This window comes from Spermophilus citellus (genome assembly GCF_964194105.1).
Source record: "Spermophilus citellus genome assembly, chromosome: 7".
Lineage (NCBI taxonomy): Eukaryota > Metazoa > Chordata > Mammalia > Rodentia > Sciuridae > Spermophilus > Spermophilus citellus.
This window is the reverse complement of record NC_138188.1, coordinates 66,973,999-67,000,433: the sequence shown is the minus strand read 5'-3', so window position 1 is coordinate 67,000,433 and position 26,435 is coordinate 66,973,999. Positions and strand designations below refer to the sequence as shown.

General features: G+C 36.4%; 1 protein-coding gene across 7 annotated transcripts in view; it reads left to right on the top strand.

Moving 5' to 3' along the window:
• PLD1 (phospholipase D1) overlaps positions 1-26,435 on the top strand; it is a 219,333-nt gene that overhangs the window by 117,850 nt on the left and 75,048 nt on the right. For all 7 annotated transcript variants that reach the window (XM_081300817.1, XM_081300815.1, XM_081300814.1 and 4 more), the window contains 6 exons: positions 945-1,094; positions 2,017-2,100; positions 11,054-11,135; positions 18,237-18,347; positions 23,890-24,090; positions 25,135-25,348. In XM_081300817.1, coding sequence (XP_081156943.1) covers positions 945-1,094; positions 2,017-2,100; positions 11,054-11,135; positions 18,237-18,347; positions 23,890-24,090; positions 25,135-25,348 — 842 coding nt within the window. The remainder of the gene's footprint in view (positions 1-944; positions 1,095-2,016; positions 2,101-11,053; positions 11,136-18,236; positions 18,348-23,889; positions 24,091-25,134; positions 25,349-26,435) is intronic.

The following is a 26,435-nucleotide window of genomic DNA, read 5'->3' as shown; positions in this document are numbered from 1 at the left end:
GGCTCCCATATCTTGTTTGTCTTTGAACTTCAAATTCGGATAACTCATATACTTACCTCTTGGTAAGGGTCCCCAGTTCTAACACTTGGCATTGAAAAAAAAACCTTTCTGCAACCTAATCTGAATTTGTTTTCAGCAGTTATAAATCTGTAAATACTTAGAAGAGTTCAGTCATTGTGATAGAAAAATCCAGTGCAAAGTGGCTTATACCAGAGAGAAGTCATCAGCCATGTTAGGCAGGGCTGATTCTGAAACTCAGACTATGTCATTGACACATTTTCCCTTCTTTTCTCCACTCTCTCATCTGTGGATCTGCTGAATTCTCAGACTGGTCTCCTCATGGTGGCAAGATAGCTGCCTCCCAGGCTCACACCAAATCCAGCGGGAATGGGTATCTTCCTGGCATTTCTGAGCAAGTCCTCAGGTTTCCTCTTACTGGGTGGAATTGACTAATGCTTTCATGCCCAACCCCGTTTCAGGAATCAGGAAGTGAAATATGCCATTTTACTTAGCTTTGGACTTAAAGAAGAGAAGGAATGACTCTCCTCAAGTGCAATTAGGATGGTATTTCCAGAACCTAAGGAAGTGGACACTGGGCAGTAACAAAGGGAAATGCCCTCTAGAGGGACCAACAGTTCTCTAACTGACACTTAGAAGTAGGGACTCACTTGGCACTTCTTTCATGACCCTCTTCATAGCCTAGCACAATTATGGATCTATTGTAAGTAGAATTTTGCAAAATGCATGTTTGCGAGAGTGAATGAGTGAATAAGTACTTTGAAAATTGTACCAAAATTTTTTAGAAGCCTGTTTTTTAATGTTCTCTGTCTCAATGTTTCCATTCGTGTTTGCTACAGTACCAGATAAAACATGGAGTGTTTAATCTTTAAGTGTGTAGAACACAAGAGTGATCATTCTTTCCCACATTTTGCTTTTCTTGAAAGGACGCTTATTTTAAAATGCAACAGCTACAGACATGCTCGGTGGTGGGGAGGAGCTATAGAAGAATTCATCCAGAAACACGGCACCAACTTTCTCAAAGATCATCGATTTGGGTCATATGCTGCTGTCCAGGACAACACTTTAGCTAAATGGTAAGATATTTTTGCTCCTGGGCTTCCAAGGTATTCACAGCATCTAATCTTATAGTGATCTAAATTCACCTGGAGCCAAGTTTCTAAACTCCCTCAGTTCTGGTCCATATCCTATGGCAAGGCCTCTAAACTGTAAACAGAAATTATAAATTATATTTTACGAAATTCTTTCTTGCTAAGGCCCTTGTAGGACTACCTGATCATAGTTTAGCTTCCCGGTTTTGAAGTTTTTTCAGTGTAGTTAACTAGCATTAGATTTATAAGTTTGATTTTTAAAACTAACTTCATACATTTTCTTAGTGATGGAAATGGAAGGTTTATTTAAGTCATTAGCCATAATTTAGGAAAAAGTGTTTACTTAACAGAGATTTCTTTTAAATAAAAGTCATGGTTACTCTAATTTCTACTCATGGATTAGATTCCAGTCAGTTTTTAGGTTTCTCAGGAAAACCATGTGGGTGTTGGACAGGATAATTCACCAAACCCATATGATAATGAAGCTCGATTAATCTGTTGCTCTTTAAGCAAAGAGGAGTCAGGTCAATTGGGTGTATCTACTTATTGCCCTTCCAGTTGCAGGGGCGGGTTTTGAACTCAGGGGCACTCAGCCATCGAGCCACATCCCCAGCCCTATTTTGTATTTTATTTAGAGAAAGGGTCCCATTGAGTTCCTTAGCACCTCTTTTTTTGCTGAGGCTAACTTTGAACTCGACGATCATCCTGCCTCAACGTACCAAGCCACTGGGATTATAGGCATGTGCCACCACACCTGGCTCAGAGTGTTGTATTTTTACTCCTCGTTTTCCATTTACACAAAATAAGCTGGTGGTGAAGTAGAGAATCTAGGCAGTGCATCTTGTTTTACTTTATCATATTGTCTTGTTGTGTAATGCTAAAAATGGGACAAAAACTTGTCTTTCAGGTATGTTAATGCCAAAGGATATTTTGAAGATGTGGCAAATGCAATGGAAGAGGCGAAAGAAGAAATTTTTATCACAGATTGGTGGTTAGTATTTTTCTATGAGAAGGAGGTTTCTATGTTTAGAAATACACAATACTATAAATGCTATTCAAGAATTTTGCATATTTTGAAAATCAGTAGTACCCACAGATGGTTTGGCCACAGTCTCAACTAATTAACTAATATCCTCCAATGAAAGGTTTTTTAAAAATTTGGACCTTCAGATATAAGCTTAAAATATTTAGCTTGAATAATTTTGTTTTTGTCTTTCCATTTGGAAGCAGATGCCCAAATAATCATTCTAGCAAAGATTATATGCAAATAATCAGTGCAATGCAAATATGGTTGTAGAGGTAATGGGAACCAGTTTTCTTCACTTACCTTGGCGTATCGTATCTGTCACCAGGTCCATGTTTCTTCTGGATTGTTCCTTTGTGTTGAAATCATTCTATTTACTCCATTAGTGTTGGACTGTCCTCTGTAATGACTCGGCCTGGCCAGCTCTTCTGGAAGTTTAATCAGCTCTCCACTTTCTGACCCTCTTTAAAAATGTCCATGAGAGGGATAATGTTTATTAAAGCCACTAGAAGTCTCATATCGAAAACTCATTAGAACTTGGGAAATTTTACTCTTGGAGTTGGTATAGGCTTTGTAGTCTTGACTTCAATTACAATTACCAGTTTCCCTGGACCGTTAAAACCCATCACAGGTTCCTACATTGGCTCCTGTGGAAAGGAAAATCTCTAGAATACATTTTCCTTTTAAGAACTTAGTTGCCTAAAATGCTCCTTAGTTATCTCTAGTCTGTTTCCTTCCAAGTGGTACCTTAGACAGGAAGTGTGAACATGTCATCACAATTTATTTCCTTTCAATTCTAGATTTTGGGGACAGGAAAGTAATAGGAATGTGAGCCATTTACAATATTTTACTACAGTTATGTGAAAATCTGTAATCCTAGGGCCTGCTTTCCCAGACTTGGCACTATTAACATTTTGGCTACATAATTCTTTGTTGTGGGGCCATCCTATGCATAGTAGGATGTTTAGCAGCATCCCTGCCTTCTACCTACTAAATGCCAGTAGCAAGCTCCCAGTTGTGACAACCAAGATATCTTGAGACATTGCCAAATGTCTCCTGGTTGAGGCAGGAGGGGCTGTGCATGGGGTTGGGGGTGTTCTCTTGGTTGAGAATCGTCTATCTAGAGTCAATGGATAAGGCAGGTGATGGGCATTATGCCCTTGTCTGCAGAGGAGCCTAATCCTAGTCTTTATGTCCTTGGTAAATTTTGTCTTTTCAATGATCAGAAAAGTGTCACACTTACAAGTTTTCTTGGGTTGGCTATTTCCTAAACACTTACAGAATACATTCAAGTTTAATGTAGTGCTATAGTCCTTTTAAAAATATTTTATAGAGTGTGGCAAGGATGAGAGAGTGAAAATAATTTTTCCATTAAACTCATATTTTCATGCTTTATGCAAAAAGCAATATTTTTTCTGAATGTTCTCAACACTAAAATATAGATACTCATTTAAACATCTAAAGAGATGGGACACCGACTGCTTTCTCTTTCAGCAAGAGAATGAATCAGGGTGTTTTTCATAACTGTACTAGGGTAACATCTTATTATAACATACCCTTTGAAATAAAACCTGCACAGTAACTTACCTCATAAAATGTGAAGAAAATTCTTACTATTGTCGGTCATTATTCCAAAGAGTATGCAATAATATTTCACTGGGGTCGTAATTTACATCAGCAACATCTTTTCATGGTGGACATGGTGACTTTTGGATATTTGTTAAACTTTTTTGGAAATCTGTGTTCAAATCTTTTTCTTCTGCTTCTTCTTTTTTCTTTTTCTATAGTACTGAGAATCAAAGCCAGATTGTTTTTCCTCTTTTTAAAGTTAGTTTGCTTGTCTTCTTAGCCAGTAGAAGGAGAATTGTGTGTGTGTGTGTGTGTGTGTGTGTGTGTGTGTTTTAAAAAATTGTTTTGGGTTTTGATGTTTTTAGATTATCTCATTATCAGTATTCATATTTTTTTCTTTTCACTTTTTTATTGGCATATTATAGTTGTACATGATGGGATTTGTTTTTACATGTTTGAACATGTACACAGTATAACAAGATAATTTAGCCAGTGTTGCCCCCAGCATGTCCCCCCTCCCTCCCTCTTCCTGTCCCCTGGTCCCTTTCCTGTACTGATCTCCCTTTGATTTTCATGAGATCCCCGTTCCCTCACCTTTCTTTCCCTTTTTCCTCTCTAGCTTTCACATATGAGAGAAAACATATGACCCTTGACCTTCTGAGTTTGGCTTATTTTACTTCACATAATGATCTCAAGTTTATCCACTTTCCTGCAAATGACATAATTTTATTTCTTTATGACCAAATAAAATTCCATTGGGTCTGTATGCCACATTTTCTTTATCCATTCATCTATTGATAGAAACCTAGGCTGGTTCCATAGTTTGGCTATTGTAAATTGTGCTGCTATAAACATGGGCATGCATGTATCTCTATAGTATGATGACTTTAATTCTTTAGGTCATATACCAAGGAGTGGTGTAGCTGGGACACATGATGGTTCCATGTCTCGTCTTTTGAGGAATCTCCATACTGATGTCCATAGTGGTTGTACTAACTTACAGTCCCATGAACAGTGTAAATGTTCCCTTCTCTCCACATCCTCAGTAGGAGGTCTTTACATTCTAGTTAAAGTAGTTGTTCTATTTCATTCTGGACTCCATGGTTTCTGATGCGAATTTTTTGTCACTTGAATTGTTATTTACTTCTAAATAATGTGTAATTTTTCTTGTGAGTGCTTTCAGTATTTTCCCCATTATTTTTAGTTTTCAGTAGTTTGGTTATATTATTTGGGTTTATCCTTTTTGGGGGAACTCTGAGCTTCTTGAATCTATAGTTGTATGTCTTTAGCCACATTTGAGAAATTCTTACCATTGTTTCTTGAGACTTTTTCCCCCCTTTGGTAATTTTCTCTTCTTCTATGTTTCCAGTGACACAAAAAGTGCTTTTTTGGTAATGTCTCACGGTTGTGAATCTCTGTTCCTTTTTTTCCCCAATCTTTTCTCTCTTGTTCAGATTAAATTATTTATTTTTAGCTATCTTCAGGTTTACTGCTTCATTCCTCTGTTATCTCCATTTTGGTACTGAGCCTAACCAATGAGGTTTGCTTTTTTTTTTTAATGTTTTTGTGGAAATTGTATTTTTCATTTTGAAAGTTTCTGTTTGGTTCAGTTTATATCTTCAATTTCTTTGAGGAAACTTTCTTCCTTTCTCTTCATTTTAAGAGTGCTCAACCTTACTTATTGCAGTATTTTTATAATACCTGAGAAGGGTTTAAACTAGATAATACCAACCTCCATGTCATTTTCCTGTTGACTTCTGTTGGTTATTTTTTCCATGATAGTTGAGAATTTTCTGGTTCTTTGTGTGCCCAATACTTTTTATTATATTTTAGAAAAGTTTAATGTTATAAGACAATGAGCTTTTAAATCTTATGGGGAGTGTGGTAATTTCTATTTTAGTAAGTGGTTGACTCATTTTGATTTAGGCAGAAAATTCAAACCAGACTTCCATGGGTATGGGTTTTTTTAAAAAAATCTAAATTATATATATATATATATATATATATATATATATATATATATATATATATATGACAGCAGAATACATTTTGATTCATTGTACACAATTGCAGTACAACTTTTTCTCTGATTGTACACGATGTAGCATTGCACCATATGTGCAGTCATACATGAACCTAGGATAATGATGTTCATCTCATTTCACCATCTTTTCTGTCCCCACACCCCCTACCCTTCTCTCCCTCCCCTTTGCCCAATCAAAGTTTCTCCATTTTTTTTCCCCACACCCCCCGCCATTATGGATCAGCATCCACTTATCAGAGAGAACATTTGGCCTTTGGTTTTTGGGGGATTGGCTTGCTTCGCTTAGCATGATATTCTCCACTTCCATCCATTTACCTGCAAATGCCATAATTTTATTTTCTTTTATCGCTGAGTAATATTCCATTGTATGTATATGTATGTGTATATAATATATATATATATATATATATAGAAGGGAATCTAGGTTGGTTTCACAGTTTAACTACTATGAATTGAGCTACTATAAACATTGTCGTGGCTGTGTTATCAGCTATAGTATGCTGATTTTAAGTCCTTTGGGTATAGACGAAGGAGTGGGATAGCTGGGTCAAATGGTGGTTCCATTCCAAGTTTTCTAAGGAATTTCCATAGTACTTTCCAGATTGCTTGCACCACCAGCAATGTCTGGGGTGGGGGGGTGTGGTTTTATGTCAGTTTTGTTTTTAAAACTTTTACAGCGCTGTTTAGGTATTTCCATATATGTGCCACCTAGTGGCAAGTCTGAGTGTTGATCTGTTTCTTAGTTTGGTTCTCAAATTCCAGTATGCTGTTTTAGAATAAATCCATGCACATGGACAATTTGTGACTGAGCCAGAGGATTATAAACAACTTTATGGGATTGCTTTCCTGAGCCTCTCCTTCTCCATGATCTCTCAACTACTTTCTAGTTTACAACCTCCCTTTTTAGTGCTCTAACTGGAAAGGTGAGTTTTTATTTACCCTGTTCTGCCACATGATTTTTGTGATAGCACCCCTGTGCAGAGCCACACCTTGGGAACTTACATGACCCTCTTGGGATCATTGCTCTTCCAACTGGAAAGAAAAGCTCCACACACAGAGTTTTTGTGCCTGTGGGCTCTCTCTTTTCTCTCTTTCTTTTCTTTCCTTTCCTTTCTTTCTTCTTCCCAGTACCAGGGATTGAACACAGAGGTACTCTAAGCTATATTCCCAGTCCTTTTTCTTTTTGTTTTGAGATAGGACCTTGCAAAGTTGCCTTAGGTAGGTCTTGAACTTGCAATCCTATTGCCTTAGCTTCTGAGTAACTAGGATTGTAGGCATGTACCACCACACCCAGCTGCCTGTGGGCTCTCTGCTACAATTCCTGATGCTGCAGAAAACCCATTTCTTTCTTGTCAAACCTGAACTAGAGGACTTCCATGTTCTCTCTGTGTCAATCCCATTTCCAGATTTTCCTCCAGACCAAGGAGACCAAAGGAAAAAAATAGTAAATGTATCACTGGTTACATGGTACTTCAAATTCTGTTTTTCTTTTTTAATATTGAGTCCTTCAATTCATGAACACTACATAGTTCTCCATTTATTTAGATTTAATATAATTTTTCTCAGCACTATTTTGTACTTTTCTATGGTCTTATGTATATTTTGTTAAATTTGTCACTAAGTACTTCATATTTTTTGGTGTTATTGTAAATGGCATGAAAATTCATTTTCAATTATTCACTGAGCATAAAGAACTAGAAATTCAACTGATTTTTGGGTATTAACTTTCTATCTAAATTCACTTATTACTGCTAGCAAACTTTTTGTAGATTCCTTAGCATTTTTCTCCATACATGATCATGTGACCTACAAATCAAGATGATTAGCCTCCTGCCTTTTAAATTCATATGTCTTGTGTTTTATTCTCCTGCCTTATTGCATTGGCTAAAATCACCAATAGAATGTTGACTAGAAATGGAAAGGTGGATCTCCATACCTTGTTCCCAGTGTTAGGAGAAAACATTCAGTCTTTTATAACTGTGTTTGTTTTATATATATATAAAATTTTAAAAAAGCTTTTCATTATATATATATATTTTTTAAACAATTATTTTATTTATTTTTATGTGGTGAGAGGATCGAACCCAGTGACGCACACGTGTGAGACAAGTGCTCTATTGCTGAGCCATAATCCCAGTCCCGAGATATATATTTTTTATAATGGCCCTTTACTGAGCAAGTTCATTTCTAGTTATAATTTGTAAAGAGTTTTCATTGGGAATGAAATTAAACTTTATCAGATTTTTTTTCTACAAAATTTATTGAAGCTGTCTTGTGTTTTTAGGATAATCCCATTGGTTCTAAGATACTATCATTTTTATAAGCTGCTGAATTTTTGGTAAAGATTTTCATTGTTATGGTCATATTTAATGCTGGCCTCTTTAAATGATTTAGTATTGTCTCCTACTTTATTTTCTGAAAGAGTTTGGGTAGGATTGACATTTCTTCCTTAATTATTTGATAAAATTTACCTATAGTTTTCCCTTGTGAGAAAGTTTTAAAGTATGGATTTAATTTTTTAAAGATAAAGGATTAATTTGAATTTCTTTTTGTTACCATTATAGATTTTTTTTCACGGAATTTGTCCATTATATCTAAATTATCATAAATACTGGCATAAATTTATTTATAATATTCTTATTAAGCATTTAATATTATTTGAATATCTATAGGGCTTGTAGTGGTTTCTCATTCTCATTTATTTCATATTACTAATTTATGCTTCTTCCTTTTAAGAAAATTTGCTAAAAGTTTACCAATTTTAGTGATATTTCTTTTTTTTTTAATTTTATTTTTTAGTTGTAGCTGGACCCAACACCTTGATTTTATTTACTTATTTTTATGTGGTACTGAAGATCAAACCCAGGGTCTTGCACATTCTAGGCTAGCACTCTACCACTGAGTCACAACCCCAGCCCCAATTTTAGTGATATTTCAAAGATAGCTTTTCATTTTATCAAATTTACTGTTTCTCACTTTTATGTTTCATCAATCTTCACTTTTATCCTTATTATTTTCTTCCTTCTTTTCACTTTGACTGTAACTTGTTCTGTCTTCTTAAGCTCTAGAGAATCACTGATTTTAATCCTTTTGTTTTCTCGTATAAGCATCGAAAGCCATAAAACCTTCCAAGTAGTACTTTCAGTTAAAGGCACATTTTTTAAAAAATATATTTTTAATTGTAGATGGACACAAAACCTTTATTTCATTTATTTTTATGTGGTGCTGAGAAACAAACCCAGTGCCTCCCATGTGGTAGGCAAGCTCTCTACCATGGAGCTACAATCCCAGTGCCTGAAAGGCATATTTTAACATCTCTGAAATCAGGGTGCATTCTACACACTGTACCATCTTATAGTTGTAATTGTCATCATTTTTTTTTCTTGGTGGTACATATAGTAATGATGTATGTTACAGTCATTGGTGTCCAAGGGTCATTGAAATGCCACATTATGCTATTCTTTTGACTTGCATAGTAAAATATGTATGGTCCTAATATAAAGATGCCTGGTAAATCATAGCTGCTTTCTCCCTGCCATGTGGCCATTATTTGCACTTTGTTTATAGTTTGAATATTTGCCTTATATCTTTTTATGCATTATCCTCAAAATTGAGAGCCTCTTGGGAGCCATCTTAAGATCCTTCAAACTATCTAGTAGAATACTCTGCATTCTGGGTACACAATGCTTATGGGATAAGTAGTGTAAAAAATTTATAGAGTATACCATTGAAAGTGGTCCCCAACTGAAATTCTCTGAATTCATAATTAGTGTGTATCTCAAAAACATTGACAGGATGTATGTGGTATTGGATATCTCCAGTAAATGAATATCTCCAAAGAGTAAACTAGCAGTGCACTTTTCTTCTTAAAACAGGACTCTCTTAAATTCTTTGATCTTTTCCTATCAGTGGCCATGTGTCATTTATTTGTTTATTTGGACATAAACTACTTTTGAGCTTATTTCCTACTCTAAGTATTTATGCTATATGCCTGCCTCTCTTTTTTTTTTTTTTAGGCTATCCAATGTATTTCCTTTAGAAGATTTAACTCTTTTTTTTTTTTCCAATTCAATGAAATAGAGTAGAAAATGATTTATTTTCCTCTTTTTGGCTCCCGTCAACCCTGTTGTTTCGGTGTGCTTAGGGAACCCCCTGGCAGGACAGTGTCCAGTCTAGAATTCTAGGAGGCTGTACTCTGCACTGTCCACTCACTCCTCCAGGCCTAGCATTCCAGAGAAGAGCTCTTTGACTGCTTGTTTTTCATCTTTGTAAGAGAATGGCATTGAATATAGATTTAGTTCACACTGACTTTAAAGCCCACCCCAGGGGAAAGCATGACTGCTATATTCTGAGCTGCCTTGTGGTACCACTAAGGGAGAGGAGCCCAGAGGCCCACCCTCGCACTGGGAGAATTTCACAGATCGGCACACCTTCCTCCTTCCATGCTCAGACAGCCTCTGGCTTCCATGGATGCTGCTGCTGGCAGAGGAAGTCAGTGAGCATGTGTATCAGGCTGCTCTTGGCTTGAGGTAACCGAATGCTCAGTTAAAGAAGCCTTCAACACTGAGGGTTTATTCCACTTATTTAACGAGAAATCTAAAGTTGAGCAATCCGAGAGCTGAAGGAGGGTTCCGATCTTCCCATTAGAATTTCACTATGGTTGCACCACTGTGAGCGCTTGCCTCCATATAAAGCCCATCCTAAAACTGGAGGGGATGGGTAGAACTTTCTCTGTGTATGCACATGCCTGCATGTCTCAAAAAAAAAAAAAAAAGGAGGAAAAGCATTCTCATTAACCCCATGTACCTACTCATGTATATCTCATCATCCAGGATCATGTCACAGCATGCTGTAGCTACACAGGAATCTGAGAAAGGTAGTATTTAGGATGTTCAGATGCTATAGTGGGATGCAGGCACTGACAGCAAGGAGGGGGGAGAGTGGAGAATGACTTCAGGGTGAGCATTCGGCAGGATCTGCATGTATATAAGTGTATGTGTGTGTGTGTGAGAGAGAGAGAAATGGACATAGAGTTGTGGGGTTTTTTGTTTGTTTGTTTGTTTGTTTGTTTGTTTTGGGGGGGGGGGGCTAGGTACGAACTGGAGATTGAACCCAGGGCTTCACACAAGCTAAGCATGGGTCCTACCATTGAGCAACATCCTCAGTGATATATATATGGTTTCTATTTCCTATGACATTGCTCATGGACCCACCACAGTAGAATATGGTGATAGCATCTGGTCTAAAACTGCCTTTGATTTTTTTGACATGATCAAAACTTTATAAATCTTGGTTTTATGATTTCAGGTTGAGCCCAGAAATCTTCCTGAAACGCCCAGTGGTGGAAGGAAATCGTTGGAGGTTGGACTGCATTCTTAAACGAAAAGCAGTATGTATTTTCTTAACAAATGCTGATATAATTTTTAAAATGTGTGTTGCCTCTGAATTCTCTTGTCTTTTTCAAAGCTCTTCCTGTATATTTACAATTTTTTTACTGTAGAATTCAATCTAAAACAGGTTTCTGTTTTCCAGTTCATTTGGTTCTGTTTTTAAATTACTTTTGAGTGTATAAATATCTTAGCTTAATTCATAGCCCAGATTATACTAGAAGCTCTAATTTATGTTGGTTAGTTATGACCAGTTAATTTAAAAGGTCAAAAATTGTAATAAAACTTCATCGGTGAATAATTGATGATGAAATGAAACACAGCCTTTATTTAGTTCATTATCTGTCATTAAGCAGAAGACAAAGTAATTTGGAGAATGTTTCAGTCAGATGGGGCCAAGCTGGTATAGAGGAGGATAGTAAAAATCAATGGGATTTTGCTTCCAATTTGGGCTCAGTTCACAGTAATAATATGAAACATTTCCTGTAGATTCTGTGTGAGCAATGAGGATATCTTTTTGTTATACAAAGTGAATAATTGGAGCTCAATCATGACTGCATTCATGTTGCTAATGAATTCTGTTTGTGTGGTGGACCTTCCAAATTAAATTAAAATGATCTGGATTTGTTACCAATCATGTTCAAATTAGTGAGTGCTCACCTTGTCACTCCTATTTGGAACTGTCTTAATCTTTTATTTTATTTTTTCCCCCTGTCATTGAACATTCTAGTGGGTTTGGATGCTGAGTAACTAAGGGATAGTGTTTCTGTGTCTCACAGGCTCCACTGGTTTCTTCCTATCTTCTAAACGAACCCTTTTCCCACTCACTCTTCCCCCCCCCCCATCATCTCCCCATGCCTTTATATCAGACCTTCCACCGATGTCCATGGATGGTCAAACTTCACTGCTGATACTGAGGGAAATACAAGTTAATCAGCTCTTTTCAGACACATATTCTACCAACAACAGCTTTTTTGATAGACAAATTTGTGCCTCTCACAAAATTGGAAATTCAGATCCTGATGATAATTATTCATATGTTCTTTTAAAAAATCAGTCACAGAGGGTCTCCTATGAGCCAGGTACCCCAGGAATCAATAGGCAGGGTGTCTCAGTGAATGGGATTCTGGCCCTGCCCATGGAGGTCTTACTGAAAGAATCAGGTCCTGGGCTCACACCTAGCCTTACCAAATTGCTTTCTTACCTACTGAATGGGCTGTGACTTTCCCCATGTTTTTCTCTGTGAAATGGCAGCTTTCCCATTTCCCCTCAAGATTCCATTTAGTCAAACTTCCTAGTCACGCCTTGCTATCTTCACTCATACCATGAAGTCCTCTCCTCAGAGCGTTTACCCAGTACTTCACTGTTTTAGGTTTCTGTCAACACATATCTGATGAATGCTTACTATGTGCTGAGACTTGGATAATCATGTTGAGATGTATTTAAATAAAAGTCGCAATTCCTGAGCTGAGGGAGCTTAAAAAGCAACACATGTATCAATTGAGTACAGAGACAGTGCCCAGATACAAAGGCAGGAGGAAGAGCATTGGGTAGGTCTGGTTGGGGACCCCCACACACAATATGAATAATGGACAGCATTTAGGATGAAATGAAAAAGAAATTCTTGAAAAAGAAAGATGAAATTACTAAGTGCAGTAAATGTTGAGGGAACAGGAATTAGAGAGGCTGTCAGTCACAGTGAGGTGACAAGGCTGTGATGCCTTAGTGTTAGCATAGGCAGGATGGACTGCAACCAAAGTGCCTGTTTGCAGCTAGGATGTGGGACTCTGGGAGCCAAGCCAGTGGTTTGGACTTTATGGTAAACAGTAGGGATGTTCTGTGGGGAAGTGCAGGGTCAAAGTGTGGGGGGTTGGTCTTATCCAAATGGTGTTCAGGAAAAGTGAGAAAAAATGGGGAGAACTCAAATTCTGAAAGCTTAATTTTTTTTTTTTTAAATGCTGGGGATCAAATCAAGGGCCTCTAAGTGCTATACCACTAAGCCACAACCCAACCCTAAAAAGCTAAATTTTAGATTCTCTTGAGTGTGGTGTGTCTGTAGGAAGCTTATGTAAACTTGAGAAAGCCTGATGAGGACTCAGGACCATCCTGCAGGCCTGTCCCTTACCCGCTGTTAACTGGCAAGTGTTTTCTTCTGCCTTCGATGTGCCTGCCTGGTTGTCTTTATGTCATTGGTGTGGCTTCTCTTTGCTTTTATGGCCCACAAACCCTGGTGAGGGCCCTGGTGGCTACCATGACCAAGTAAGCATTATTGTTTGATAATGGAGCTTTGTTTCCTGTTCGTCTACTTTCTGAAGTTTGTAATTTTTAAATTATGGAAAATGATTTTTAAATTTCCTAAGGAAATAGTAATACTATTAAAAATTAATGTCTCAATGGTACATTTAGTGGGTGTTCCTTCCTTAATCTCGAACATATGGTATTTCTTCTTTGATCATAAATTTTTAAACACTCATATCATTCCAATTTGACAATTCATATGCACATAAACACTGCTTTTGCATAACTAATTTAGTTTCTGAAAGCCACATACTACTCTTGCAGTGAATAGGATTGAAACATAATATTTGCATTAATGGGTCCCAGAGGTCCACAAGGTTGATTAAAATTAATGCTTTTGTTTTTATATCTTGGTTTGCAGGGCTTTTTTTCTTTTCTTTTTCTCTCTCTCTCTTTTTTTTTTTTTTTTTTTGGAAAGGAGTTTAGAAAGCATTTTTGCCTCATAGCAACATATAGATGAACATCTCTTATAATGTCTGTTTCTTATGGGAAAGTACAATATTTTGTTGTACCGGTTATAGCCAAGTTGATATTTTCCTGTTTCTTTAGCTTCCTGCTATGCAGTATCACCATTTTCAATGGGGGAAAGCCAATGTTGATAGGCAGAGTGTTCACAGCTTTAAGAAAGCAGCATCCCAGGGGTTCCACAGTTCCTCATTCACGGCACTAAGAGATAATACATTGTGTCATAGTTATGTGACCACGTGCCTGCACCCTAATAGTGTGTTTTGACCTTAGAAATAAGTGATATTCCTTATGAGAACTACAACGTGGAATCTTCAAGTGCAGTAACCTGGAGAGGCACAGAAGAAGTTTTTTTTGTTGTTTTTAGGCTGAATTTGTCTGCAGGTTTCTTTCTTCTCTCGGAACACAAGGCACATGATGGAGCTGTAGCCATTGATCAGTAAAAGCGAAGGATGTCTGTGTCTGAGAAATCACACAAATAATCACATCTCTGCACAGAAAACCAGTGGACTCTTACCAAGTTGTAGGCCAGGATGGCTTGTATGGAAGGGGAGAACATATCTTTCACCTTCAGGACCATGTTTCTAACAAAATTGGTTAAAACAAAACAAAAAAAGCACATGAGCAGTTATATTTCAGTGCTTCTTGCTTTTAAATGGTGAGAATGTGATTGCTGCTTATTCTTTGCTTTTCATTTTCCTAATATATTGTATCTCTGGGGAAGTCCTTGGCAAATGATAAAATCAGTGATTATAATGTGGTGCAGGGTATGTAAAGTAAGCTATTTTCAGACACTGGGTGAATTGGGCTGCATTTAGAAAATATTTGAACCATACTATTTTGAATAATCAGGAAAAAAGTTGATCAAGAAACAAAGTCTGTTTCATTTCCACCATAAATGTTAAAAAATTTATTTTCACTGTTTTTACAAGTATTTTGTATATCTCACTACAGCTTCTCAAAATTCCTACTGTTGATCATGTTGTGTCTGCTGTACTTGATGAAACACTCATTAGAAAAGAGGACAGAACTTTCATCTTTTGAGACTTATGTTTCGTGGGGTTTATTCTCTGGGACCTTTGGGTTGAATTGGTTAGTTCAGTGGCAACAGGAAATGTGGCATTGCAGAAGAAATATCCCTCTCCCTACTTCCCCTATTGGTATTGGCTTCCTCTTCTCTGAGCAAAAAGTAATTTCCTCTAGGGCCACTCAAAGGCATTAGTAAGAGGCGGGTGTTTGAAAGTGTACATTTTTAAATTATAGAATTAATGCCAGTTCTTTTTGTCCATTTTCCTTTTGATTTGCAGAATTATTTCTCACATGTTTTATCAGCCCATACTATCACAACAAAGCAAATACCTTTGTTGCCAAGGAACTATTTTCCTCTGTTCTTCATAGAGTTCAATAGTGTTGAAATACCATGACCAAAAGAAGAGGAAATTACTGCTTTATTGTCACAGAAATCTTTTCAGTAGTTAGCTATTTATTGTGGCTATAGGTGGAAGTAAATTATTGTAAACCATATTTAAAATGGCCTTTTTATATTTAATTACTTCCTTGCTAGTCATTTGTATTTATGATAAAAAGACTTAAAAGTCTCTACCCTATTTCCTTTAGAGTTAATTTATTTAAATGAGAAAAGCAATAATGTAGAAGAAAATGTCAGGTATTAATAAATGGAAGGTAATAATGTAATCCATTAGTGTTAACATCTCTGTTATTTAAAAAATCCATTAGTTATGCAGGTAAATGGAAAACTGCAGGATTCAGGCCAAGTTCCTAATTTGCAACTACTGCCCTGCATGAGTAATAATGTCTTCAGTCTAAGAAGTAGAACTTCATCCAGTTAAAACAAATGAACCATGATGAAAGATGTCAGGTGTAAGAGTCTATAATTTAGGTTGAAATTTGGGGTTTTAAGCTTTATATTCTGTTTTTCATTGGGAAAATCTCTTTCCCTTTTTATTTTGGTAACCATTATTCAGGGCTGAATCCTGAAATACTCAAATAGCAAAATAGACCTGAACAGTAGAGGAGAATAATAAAATAATCTAGTTCTACTTTACAGCTCCCAGAGCAAAGGTGAACCTTCTGGTATTCAGATCTCCTTACTGTATACCAGAATGTAAATCTAATGTGTCCCTTCAAAAATATATACACTTTCAGATATCGCTAACATCAAGAGAGATGGGATATTAGCATTTTGAAGTGATGTTATGTTATAAGGAATTCAGGACCCAAAACTTTCATCTTAGTATTGACAGAACAACACTAGGGGACTGTTATGTTTTTTTCTAAGATTTTTATGTTCTGTGATCTGCTACCTAAAAATATTAACTTTGATGTTATTTCACATTACAGAGCATTGCAAAAATATTCACTTCTTATGCATTAGATGAATTCAACTCAGTAAAACTTCTTAAATTTTTTATTCAGATTTCCATTATGAACAATGACTAATTACTGTGAAATGTTAGTTTAAGCTATAACTAAATAATTCTTTGTCATCATAGTTTATTAGATAGAGTGGCATCTCTAACACTCTAGAAAGTATTATGGAAAAATTCTTGCCTTTAATCTCAACGGTGTTAAATGCCTAGGTATAATTTAGATTTGTAGTCTTTTAGGCATGTGGATATGTTTCAGAAAGCTTTCAGATCTGCTGGGTAAAAAGGATGCAAATTAAAACGGTACCGAATGCAGAGAAATCCTGAGGGTACAAACCAAAAAGTAAAAAAGCAATCCACAAATTAGTCTGAATGTTTCCTGGCAGAAATGGATCCTGCACTGTATGTGGAAGAGGGTCCCAACAAGTGGACAGGGAAGACAGGAGGCTTCAGGTGGGGGGCAGCTTAACCTGGTCCAAAAGCCAGTCACCACCCAGACCTAATGTAGAAAACACTCATGTTTTTCTGTACCAGTTGTTGGACATTGTCTCTTTAATGGTTCATATTAATAATGTTATTTTAATATTAGAGCTTACCCAGCACTTTTTAAAATTTATTTTGGTAATGTTGCATGGATCACAACAGCCTTGTCTCTTTTCTTTTAGATACAAAATCTAAGGATGCACCTGTGTTAATTTGTGTCCATTTTATTCTAAACTCCCATTGGAACTCAGGGACTTTTTTTAAAAATGCTAGAGAAGCTTCCTTCTGAAGATGTCCTTTCACAAGTGAAGTAGAGATTGATAATCTCCTTGTGAGTTAAGAGGATGAACCAAGATATTTATCTTTTAAGATTAAGGAATACTTTCTCTGTTTCCCTGCATTAGAGCAGATTATGCTAAGTGAAGTTAGCCAATCCCAAAAAAACAAATGCCCAGTGTCTTCTCTGATATAAGAGGGGTGACTCAAAATGGGGTAGGGAAGAAGAGCATGAGAAGAAGATCACCTCTAGATAGGGAAGAGAGATGGGAGGGAATGGGAGGGAGAAGAGGAATTGCATGGATGGTGGAAGGAGACCCTCATCATTATACAAAATACATGTATGAAGATGTGAAAAAAAAAGAATAGTCTTACCTTAGATTAGGTAGAGAGAAGTGATGGGAGGGGAGGGGAGGGGAGGAGATGGGGGGATAGGAAGAATAGTAGAATGAAACAGACATTATTATTGCTTTGGGTATATATGTGACTGTATGACCAATATGATTCTGCAACCTGTACACTCAGAGAAATGAGAAATTATATCCCATCTGATTCAAATGTTTGATATGTCAAGGTCATTGTACTGTCATGTGTAACTAAGTCAAATAAAAAGAATGTCAGAAGCACAAAAAAATTAAAATAAAACTTTTAAGTTTTATTAAAAAAGGAATACTTTCTCCATTTAAATAAATTTTTTAAATAAAATTCTATGAAAATACCTCCCCCACACACACTTCAGGGATATTTACATATGCAGTTGTGTCTAAGTTTCTCATCATTATTATTTAAACTAATTGAGGTATGATGTTAGTAAACAGACAAAATCCCTAATCCTGTCATGTGGCTCAGGTTAGAACTTCCCTCAGTGAGTTGGGGAAAATTAAGAATGCAGGACTATAGGACATGTTCAGCAGTTGAGGGTACTATTTCAACACTCTAGATCTGTAATCAGTTGAATGTGGACACTCTTTTGATATAAGTGGTAAGAATGCAAATATAACAATATATATATATATTTTTCTATTTCTGTCAATATATAGTTATATGTCACCTCTTTGTATTGCCTTTTTCATTAAATATTTTATTGTACCTATTTTTAGAAGAAAGCAAGTACAACACAGAGAAAAAGAAGAAAAGGCAACCCCCCAGCACCTTCGGAGACACTCATTCTCCATGTGTTTTCTCTTGTGGCAGCAACAGGGCGTGCGGATCTTCATAATGCTCTACAAAGAAGTGGAGCTGGCCCTGGGCATCAACAGTGAGTACACCAAGAGGACTTTAATGCGGCTGCACCCCAACATAAAGGTATCTACCTTCATCCTGGTCACCAGTGTTTGTTACTGTTCTGTAGGATTTTTTAGGATATGATTTGCTCTGGGTGGTCATCATCTATACACTTCCCTAACATTTTGATTAAATAGATTTCAGTCCTCAGGAATAAAACAAAATACTATTCTTTCTTACACTCCCCAAATGCTCAGGGGTGGGCAGATCTCACTTCTGTTTCTCTAAACCTAATTGAAAGTAATAGTTGAGTCAAGAACATGCTTCCTATAGTTGTTTTAATATTCAAGAGCCCTGTCAAGTTCTCAAGATTTCTCATTAAGTTGTCCTGGAACCACGTAGATGTGACATCCCTGTGGAATCCCTGGATCTTTGATGGCAGCAGAGACCTCTCTTAGGATTTAAAATGCCTTAAAAAAAAATCCAATAGTACCTAGTATAAAATATGAATAAAGCAAATAACAGGATAAGCAATGTGAAAAGGTTCGTTGAGATTTCACCAAAGACCTAAACTTATCAAAAAATATCATCCAGTCATTGAGATACATCAAGACATAATAAATTAGTGAACCTCCAGCAGGCTTAAGAGGTATAGCGATTACATTTTTCATTTGGTTCAAAATTCCCACAGAGAATGAGTTGAGTTGCATCATTTCTAAACATTCAAAGTTCATTTACCAGATTTCTGTCTAGCACTTACTAAAGATGTAAATTTTGTAACATCAGCAACTGAGAGCAGTGAAGTTAGAGCTGTTAAATGAGCAGAGTTTTTATGTTACTGCAGTCAAATCAGTATAAATTAAAGTTAGACCCACATAACTGCAGTTATATTAGAAACAAAGATGCCAAAAACATACACTGGAGAAAAAATAGCCTCGTCAACAAATGGTACGGGGAAAACTGGAAATCCACATGTAACAAAATGAAATTAAACCTCTCTCTCTCTCTCACCATGAACAGAACTCAACTCAAAGTGGATCAAGGACCTAGGAATTAAACCAGAGACCTTGCACCTAATGGAAGAAAATGTAGGCCCAAATCGCCATCATGTCAGATTAGGCCCTAACTTTCTTAATAAGACTCCTGTAGCACAAGAATTAAAACCAAGAATCAATAAATGGGATGGATTTCTCAGCAAAAGAAACAATCAGTGAGGTGAATAGAGAGCCTTCAGAATGGGAGCAAATCTTTACCACAAGCATACGAGATAGAGCACTAATCTCTAGGATATATAAAGTACTCAAAAACCTTAACACCAGAAAAACAAATAACCCAATCAAAAAATAGACCAAGGAACTGAACAGACACTTCTCAGAAGAGGATATATAGTCAATCAACAAACATATGAAAAAATGTTCAACATCTCTAGCAATTACAGAAATGTAAATAAAAACTACTCTAAGATTTCACCTCACTCCAGTCAGAATGGCAGCTATCAAGAATACAAATAAATAAAAATAAAATAAAAGCTCATCAACAACTAAAAAAAAAATTTTTTTTAAAAGAATACAAACAACAATAAGTGTTGGCAAGGATGTGGGGAAAAAGGCACGCTCATACATTGCTAGTGGGACTGCAAATTGGTGTAGCCAATCTGGAAAGCAGTATGGAGATTCCTTGGAAAACTTGGAATGGAACCATGATTTGACCCAGCTATCCCACTCCTTAGTTTTTACCCAAAGGACTTTAAAACAACATACTACAAGGACACAGCCATATCATTGTTTATTACAGCACAATTCACAATAGCTAAATTGTGGGACCAACCCAGATGCCCTTCAGTAGATGAATGGATAGGGAAATTTTGGTGTGTATATATATATATATACACAATGAACGTTACTCATCATTAAAAGAGAATAAAATCATGGCATTTGCAAGTAAATGGATGGAGTTGGAGAATATAATGCTAAGTGAAATTAGCCAATCCCAAAAAACTAAAGGCCGAATGTTTTCTTTGATATGAGGATGCAGACTCATAATGGTGATGGAGCGGGGAGCATGGGAGGAATGGAGGAACTTTAGATAAGGCAAGGGGGAGGGAAGGGGCAAGGGGATAGGAATGATGGTGGAATGACTTAGACATCTTTACCCTAAGTACATGTATGAAGACACAAATGGTGTGAAAATACTTTGTGTACAATGAGTGATTTGAAAAGTTGTGCTGTATATGTGTAATATGAAATGAATTGCAATCTGCCATCATATATAACAAATTAGAATAAATAAATAATTTTTAAAAAAACATATTCATAAAAATTTTTTTTTAAAAATTCAAATTAGAGTGTTACTGCTTCAGGAGATTAATATGGTTCCCATGGTAACCACATAGAAAATAGTTACAGAATGTGTATAGCAGGAAATAAGAATTTAAACAACTTACTGTAAAAAATACCAACTAAATGCAAAAAAGACAGTAATGCAGGAAATGTGGGCCAAAAAACAAGGACACAAAATGACAGAAGTAAGCCCTGTATTATTAACAATTAATTTTAAATCATAGATTGAACTATCTAATGAAAAAAAGAGGTATTAGGGCCTGGAATGCAGCTCAGTGGTGGAATACTTGCTTCACATGAGCAAAGCTCTAGGTTCAATTTTTAGCATGGCAAATAAAAATAAGATAATAATAATAATAAATTTTAAGATTCTTCAATAAAATAAAACTTTAGTAAAAAAGAATGGATTAAAAACACACAATCCCCTGGGTATGGTGGCGCATGTCTGTAATCCCAATGGCTTGGGAGGCTGAGACAGGAGGATCATGAATTCAAAGGCAGCTTCAGCAATGGCGAGGTGCCAAGCAACTCAGTGAGACCCTGCCTCTAAATAAAGTACAAAATAGGGCTGGAGATGTGGCTCAGTGTCCCCCTGAATTCAATCCCTGATATACAAAAAATAAATAAATAAATAACCCCACACAATCTAACTATGTGTTGTCTATAGGATATTAACTCTAGATGCAAAGACTCAGGTTGAAAGTGAAAGGATGGAGAGGATAGTCCACACAGTTAGTAATTAAAGAAAGGAGTGGCTAATTAATATCAGATAAACAAAATAGACTTTAAATCAAAAGCCGACTGTAAGAGATGAAGGACATAATATTAATAACAGGTTTAATATAGCAGGAAGATAAAAAGTTATATAAGCATTTATGCACCAAATAACAGACCACCAAAATGTACAAAGGAAAACAATTGAAAGGAGAAAAAGGTATTTCTAAAAATAATAGTTGGATCCTTCAATACCCAACTCTCTGATGAGTAGAACAAGAAAATAGAAGACCTAATAGACCAGAACAACTAGGTTTAATGGACACGTGCAAAGCTCTCTACTCAACAACAGTAGGCATACTCAACCATGCATGGAATATTTTCCAGGAGAGACAATCTGTTAGGCCATGAATTAAATCTTAATAGATTTTATCAGGCAGATATCATTACAAACATCTTTCTGACCATAAAGGGATGAAATTAGAAATCAGCAACAGAAGGGAAACTGAGTAGACAACATACTGTTGAACAAGTAATAGATCAAAGAAGAAATCATAAGAATATCCTTAGGAGACAAAATAAAACAACATAAAACTTAAAGGACACAGAAAAACAGTGCAAAGGGGAAAATTTATAGCTACAAAGGCTCTATTAAAAAATAAATAAGCTGGGGCTGGGGTTGTGGCTCAGAGGTAGAGTGCTCGCCTAGCATGCGTGAGGCCCTGGGTTTGATCCTCAGTGCAGCATAAATATAAAATAAAGATATTGTGTCCACCTATAACTAAAAAATATTTAAAAAAGAAATAAGTTCTCAAAAACCCCACATAACTTTGTAACTTAAGGAACTAGAGGAAGAACAAACTCAAACCAAAGCTAGCAGAAGGAAGGAAATAAAGAGACAAAAATAACACAGAAAATCAATGAAAAGTGAAACCAATAATTGGTTCTTAGAAAATATCAGCAAAATTGGCAAAAATAACTAGATAGGCTAAGAAAAAGGGAGATGGCTCAGAAATGCATTGTAGACATTACTACCAATCCTCCAGAAATAAAAAAGGGTTCTAAGAGATTACTATCCAAAACTGTACACCAGAAAATTAAATAACCTAGATGAAATGGAAAAAATCCTAGCAATATAAAACTCCAAGACTAACCTATGAAGAAAATATAAAGTCTAAATAGACCTGTTAACTAGTAAGGAGGCTGATTAGTAATTGGAAATCTCCCCAAAGACTAAAGCCCTGGATCCTACAGCTTCACTGATGAATTTTACCAAACATTTAAGTAAGAACTAACAAGAATCCTTCTCAAACTTTTCCAAAAATTGAACAGGAGTGAACTCTCCAATTCTGATACCACTGAACTGTACACTTAAAAATGGTTATGGTGGTAAGTTTTATGTCATGTGTATTTTGCCACAATAAAAAAGTATTTGCCTAGGTTTTTGAAATGTGTTTACTTAGAAGCTTATGAAAATAGAATAGTTCAGACTGTGTTCATTTCGTGTATCTATTTGAAAGTAGGAGATAACTAACTTCTCAAAGTCCCTTTTAAACCAAAAGCTGTCAGAATACCTTCAGGATTATGTCCATATGCCTAGTATTTCAACTCAATGGCTGCCAAAACATCAGTAGAATTTTTAAAAAATTTCTAGAGAAAGGTGTTGGTTAAGTGCTAGAGTTTTTTAAAATACCAAATATAGCATAATTCTTATAGAGGGAGAAGGAAACCAGCTAGCTATCAAATTGAGCTGACTTTTATCTAATGTGTAATCAAACTTCCAGCTAAATTTCACTGCTCCAAAATATGGTGGGGCTGGGGATGTGGCTCAAGCGGTAGCGTGCTCGCCTGGCATGCGTGCAGCCCGGGTTCAATCCTCAGCACCACGTACAAATAAAGATGTTGTGTCCGCCGAAAACTAAAAAATAAATATTAAAATCTCTCTCTCTCTCTCTCTCTCTCTCTCTCTCTCTCTCTCTCTCTCTCTCTCTCTCTTTCTCTCTCTCTCTTTAAAAAAAAAACAAAATATGGCATCTAAGCTGGGGGTCTTAAAAAGTAGGTAAGAGTCTTCCTCTGCTAACACTAAGAATAAAATAAGTTTGAGACTTTTTCCTTGGGTATACACAGACACACACACACACATACATACATATACACACACACATATATGATATATATATACACACACACACACACACAAATATATATATTTTGGTATTTGAATTATAAAATCACTTTTCAGTAAGAAAGCAGACTGATTTTATTATGGCATGAAGGACATTTTAAGAAGCATATCATAGACGAAGCATAGTGGTATGTGCCTATAATCCAAGTGACTCCACTCAGGAGGCTGATGCAGGAGGATCAAAAGTTCAAGACCAGCCTGGGCAACTTAGCAAGAACCTATCTGAAAATAAAAATAAAAAAGGGCTGGGGATGTAACTCAGTGGTAGAGCACCCTTGGGTTTAATCCCCAGTACCACCAATAGTAATAGTAATAATAATAATAATAATAATAATAATAATAATAATAATAAAGCAGATTATATGTGCCTTTCTTCCTTCTCAAGGTGATGAGGCACCCCGATCACGTGTCCTCCAGTGTCTATCTGTGGGCTCATCATGAGAAGCTTGTCATCATCGACCAATCGGTAGCCTTTGTGGGCGGGATTGACCTGGCCTATGGAAGGTGGGATGACAATGAGCACAGACTCACTGATGTGGGCAGCGTGAAGCGAATCACTTCGGGACAATCTCTTGGTTCTCTCACGGTAAGTGAATCTCTTCCTTGTGGGGCTGCATAAAGTGAACATGATTTGGGTAAGTATGTATTAATAGCATGACTGATGGATCGAATGAGAGGTGACATCTTCCTGTGCGGGTTAAGAATATTGAGAAAAACATCAGACATGTCTTCATACATTAGCCTTTATGTTGCTAACAGGTATCTCAGCACCTCTTGGGCTCTGTTTCTTCTCTTGTAAGAAGAGAAAACAGATTAAATAGAATGTTTGCCATCTCAGTCTTGGCTCCTTGGTTTTCTATTTAAATTAAAAATGTATTCCCTATTTGGGGAAAAAAGTTCATAAATACAAATGTATGGCAATTAAGATTTAGGTTTAATAATAAGAAATCTTTTCAAAAGTATCTTAGTACTTAGCCAAGAATTTTAGAATTTTCCCACTTAAAGACACACAAAATTTTAGAATTTTCCCACTTAAAGACACACAAAAACACAATAGGTCAATCTGGGTTCCTTTTGAGGAAATTCTGTTGGAGCAGAAAGTTTAATAACTTCTCAAAGTACCTGTTAAATCAGGAACCATGTCTATATGTTTATGTCTGTCTGTTTGCTCTTTCAACTCAATGGCTACTGAAGTATCAAAACATTTTTTGATGGGCTTCATCTTATTTACTGCTGGTGATATTGCCAGCTTTTCTGGCATAATGACAAGTAATGGAAAAATGATTGACAGAAAAACTTCAGAGGAAGTTTTAGATATAACATTTTAGATATAACATATCTAATTGTACTTGAGATGAGAAGATTAATTGGAATGAAACTTCAAGAATTTGGCCTGCTGATGGAGGAACCACAGTGGAACTCCTGTATTCTTTTGGTGGCCCTTTAATTCAAGCAGAGCTGATGAGAATTCCCCTCCACCCTGTGGCTGACCTCAGACTTCACACAGAGGGTCCGTTCTGGGGTCGCCACCATTGTAAACTGTACTCCTCAGCTCTGCTTAATTAAAGGGCCACTATTGCAGCATATCTTATGCAGTCTTTTTTTTTTTTTCTTCAAATAATTTCCTCAGGCTGCAACAACAGAGTCTATGGAATCTTTAAGCCTCAAAAATAAAAATGAATCTAATAAAAATGTGCCCATCCTGAAGAATGTTGATGATATGGATTCGAAACTGAAAGGAATAGGAAAGCCAAGAAAGTTCTCCAAATTTAGCCTCTACAGGCAGCTCCACAAGCATCAGCTGCACAACGTGGACAGCGTCAGCAGCATTGACAGCGCCTCCAGTGAGTCACAGTCTTTTCTAGAAATTGTCCCAACTACATGTGTTCCTATAGCCAGTTAGTACATACCTGTCTTTAAAACCTGCCTTTGGATAACGGAGTAAGATGAACAGGGTTGCTCTATCATCCTGTTCAACAACATACCATCCCCTGTGGCTTTACTGGGCTCCTTTTAGAACAGATTTATTGTTTTATCCATACAGTGTCATTTATAACAACCACTGTTCGTGCTTTTTATGGCAGCAGAATGAACAAGGGTTTCTAAAATATGCCAAAGTATCAAGGAAAAAGAAAAATATTAGATGTACTTTATAAAATTCTCCTAGAAGAAATTCATTTCTTTTCCCACCCAGAAATACTTTAGGCTGATATCATCAAACACCATCATATTCTGTATCTTGTAAATGTACTGTTCTTTGCAGGTCTGTCTTAAAATCTTTGCAATTTTTGGTTGCACATAACCTATTTTTATCTTTTTTTTAAATTTGTTTTAATTAGTTAGATCTTGACATATCATTCATTTGAATCAGATGGGGTATAATTTCTCATTTTTCTCAGTGTACAGTTTGCAGAATCACATTGGTCATGCAGTCACATATATACATACAGCAATAATAATGTCTACTTTATTCTGCTGCCCTTCCTATCTCCCCTTCCCCTCCCCTCCCCTCCCATCACTTCTCTCTACCCAATCTAAGGTGACACACTTCTTTTTTTTTTCTCTCTCACATCGTCATACATGTATTCTGTATAATGATGAGGGTCTCCTTCCATCTTCTGTGCAACTCCCCTTCTCCCTCTTTTTCCCTCCCACCTCTCTTCCCTATTTAGTGGTAATCTTCTTCTCATGCTCTTCCTCCCTACCCCATTTTGAGTCACCCCCCCCCCCCATATCAGAGAAGACATTCGGCCTTTGTTTTTTAGGGATTGGCTAACTTCACTTAGCATAATCTGCTCTAATGCCATCCATTTCCCTGCAAATGCCATGATCTTATTTTTTTTTTAGTACTGAGTACAGAATCTTATGACTGATTTTATAGCCCAGCTAGTTTTAAAATGATTAAACTTGCTTTCCAGTTTAGAAAACTTG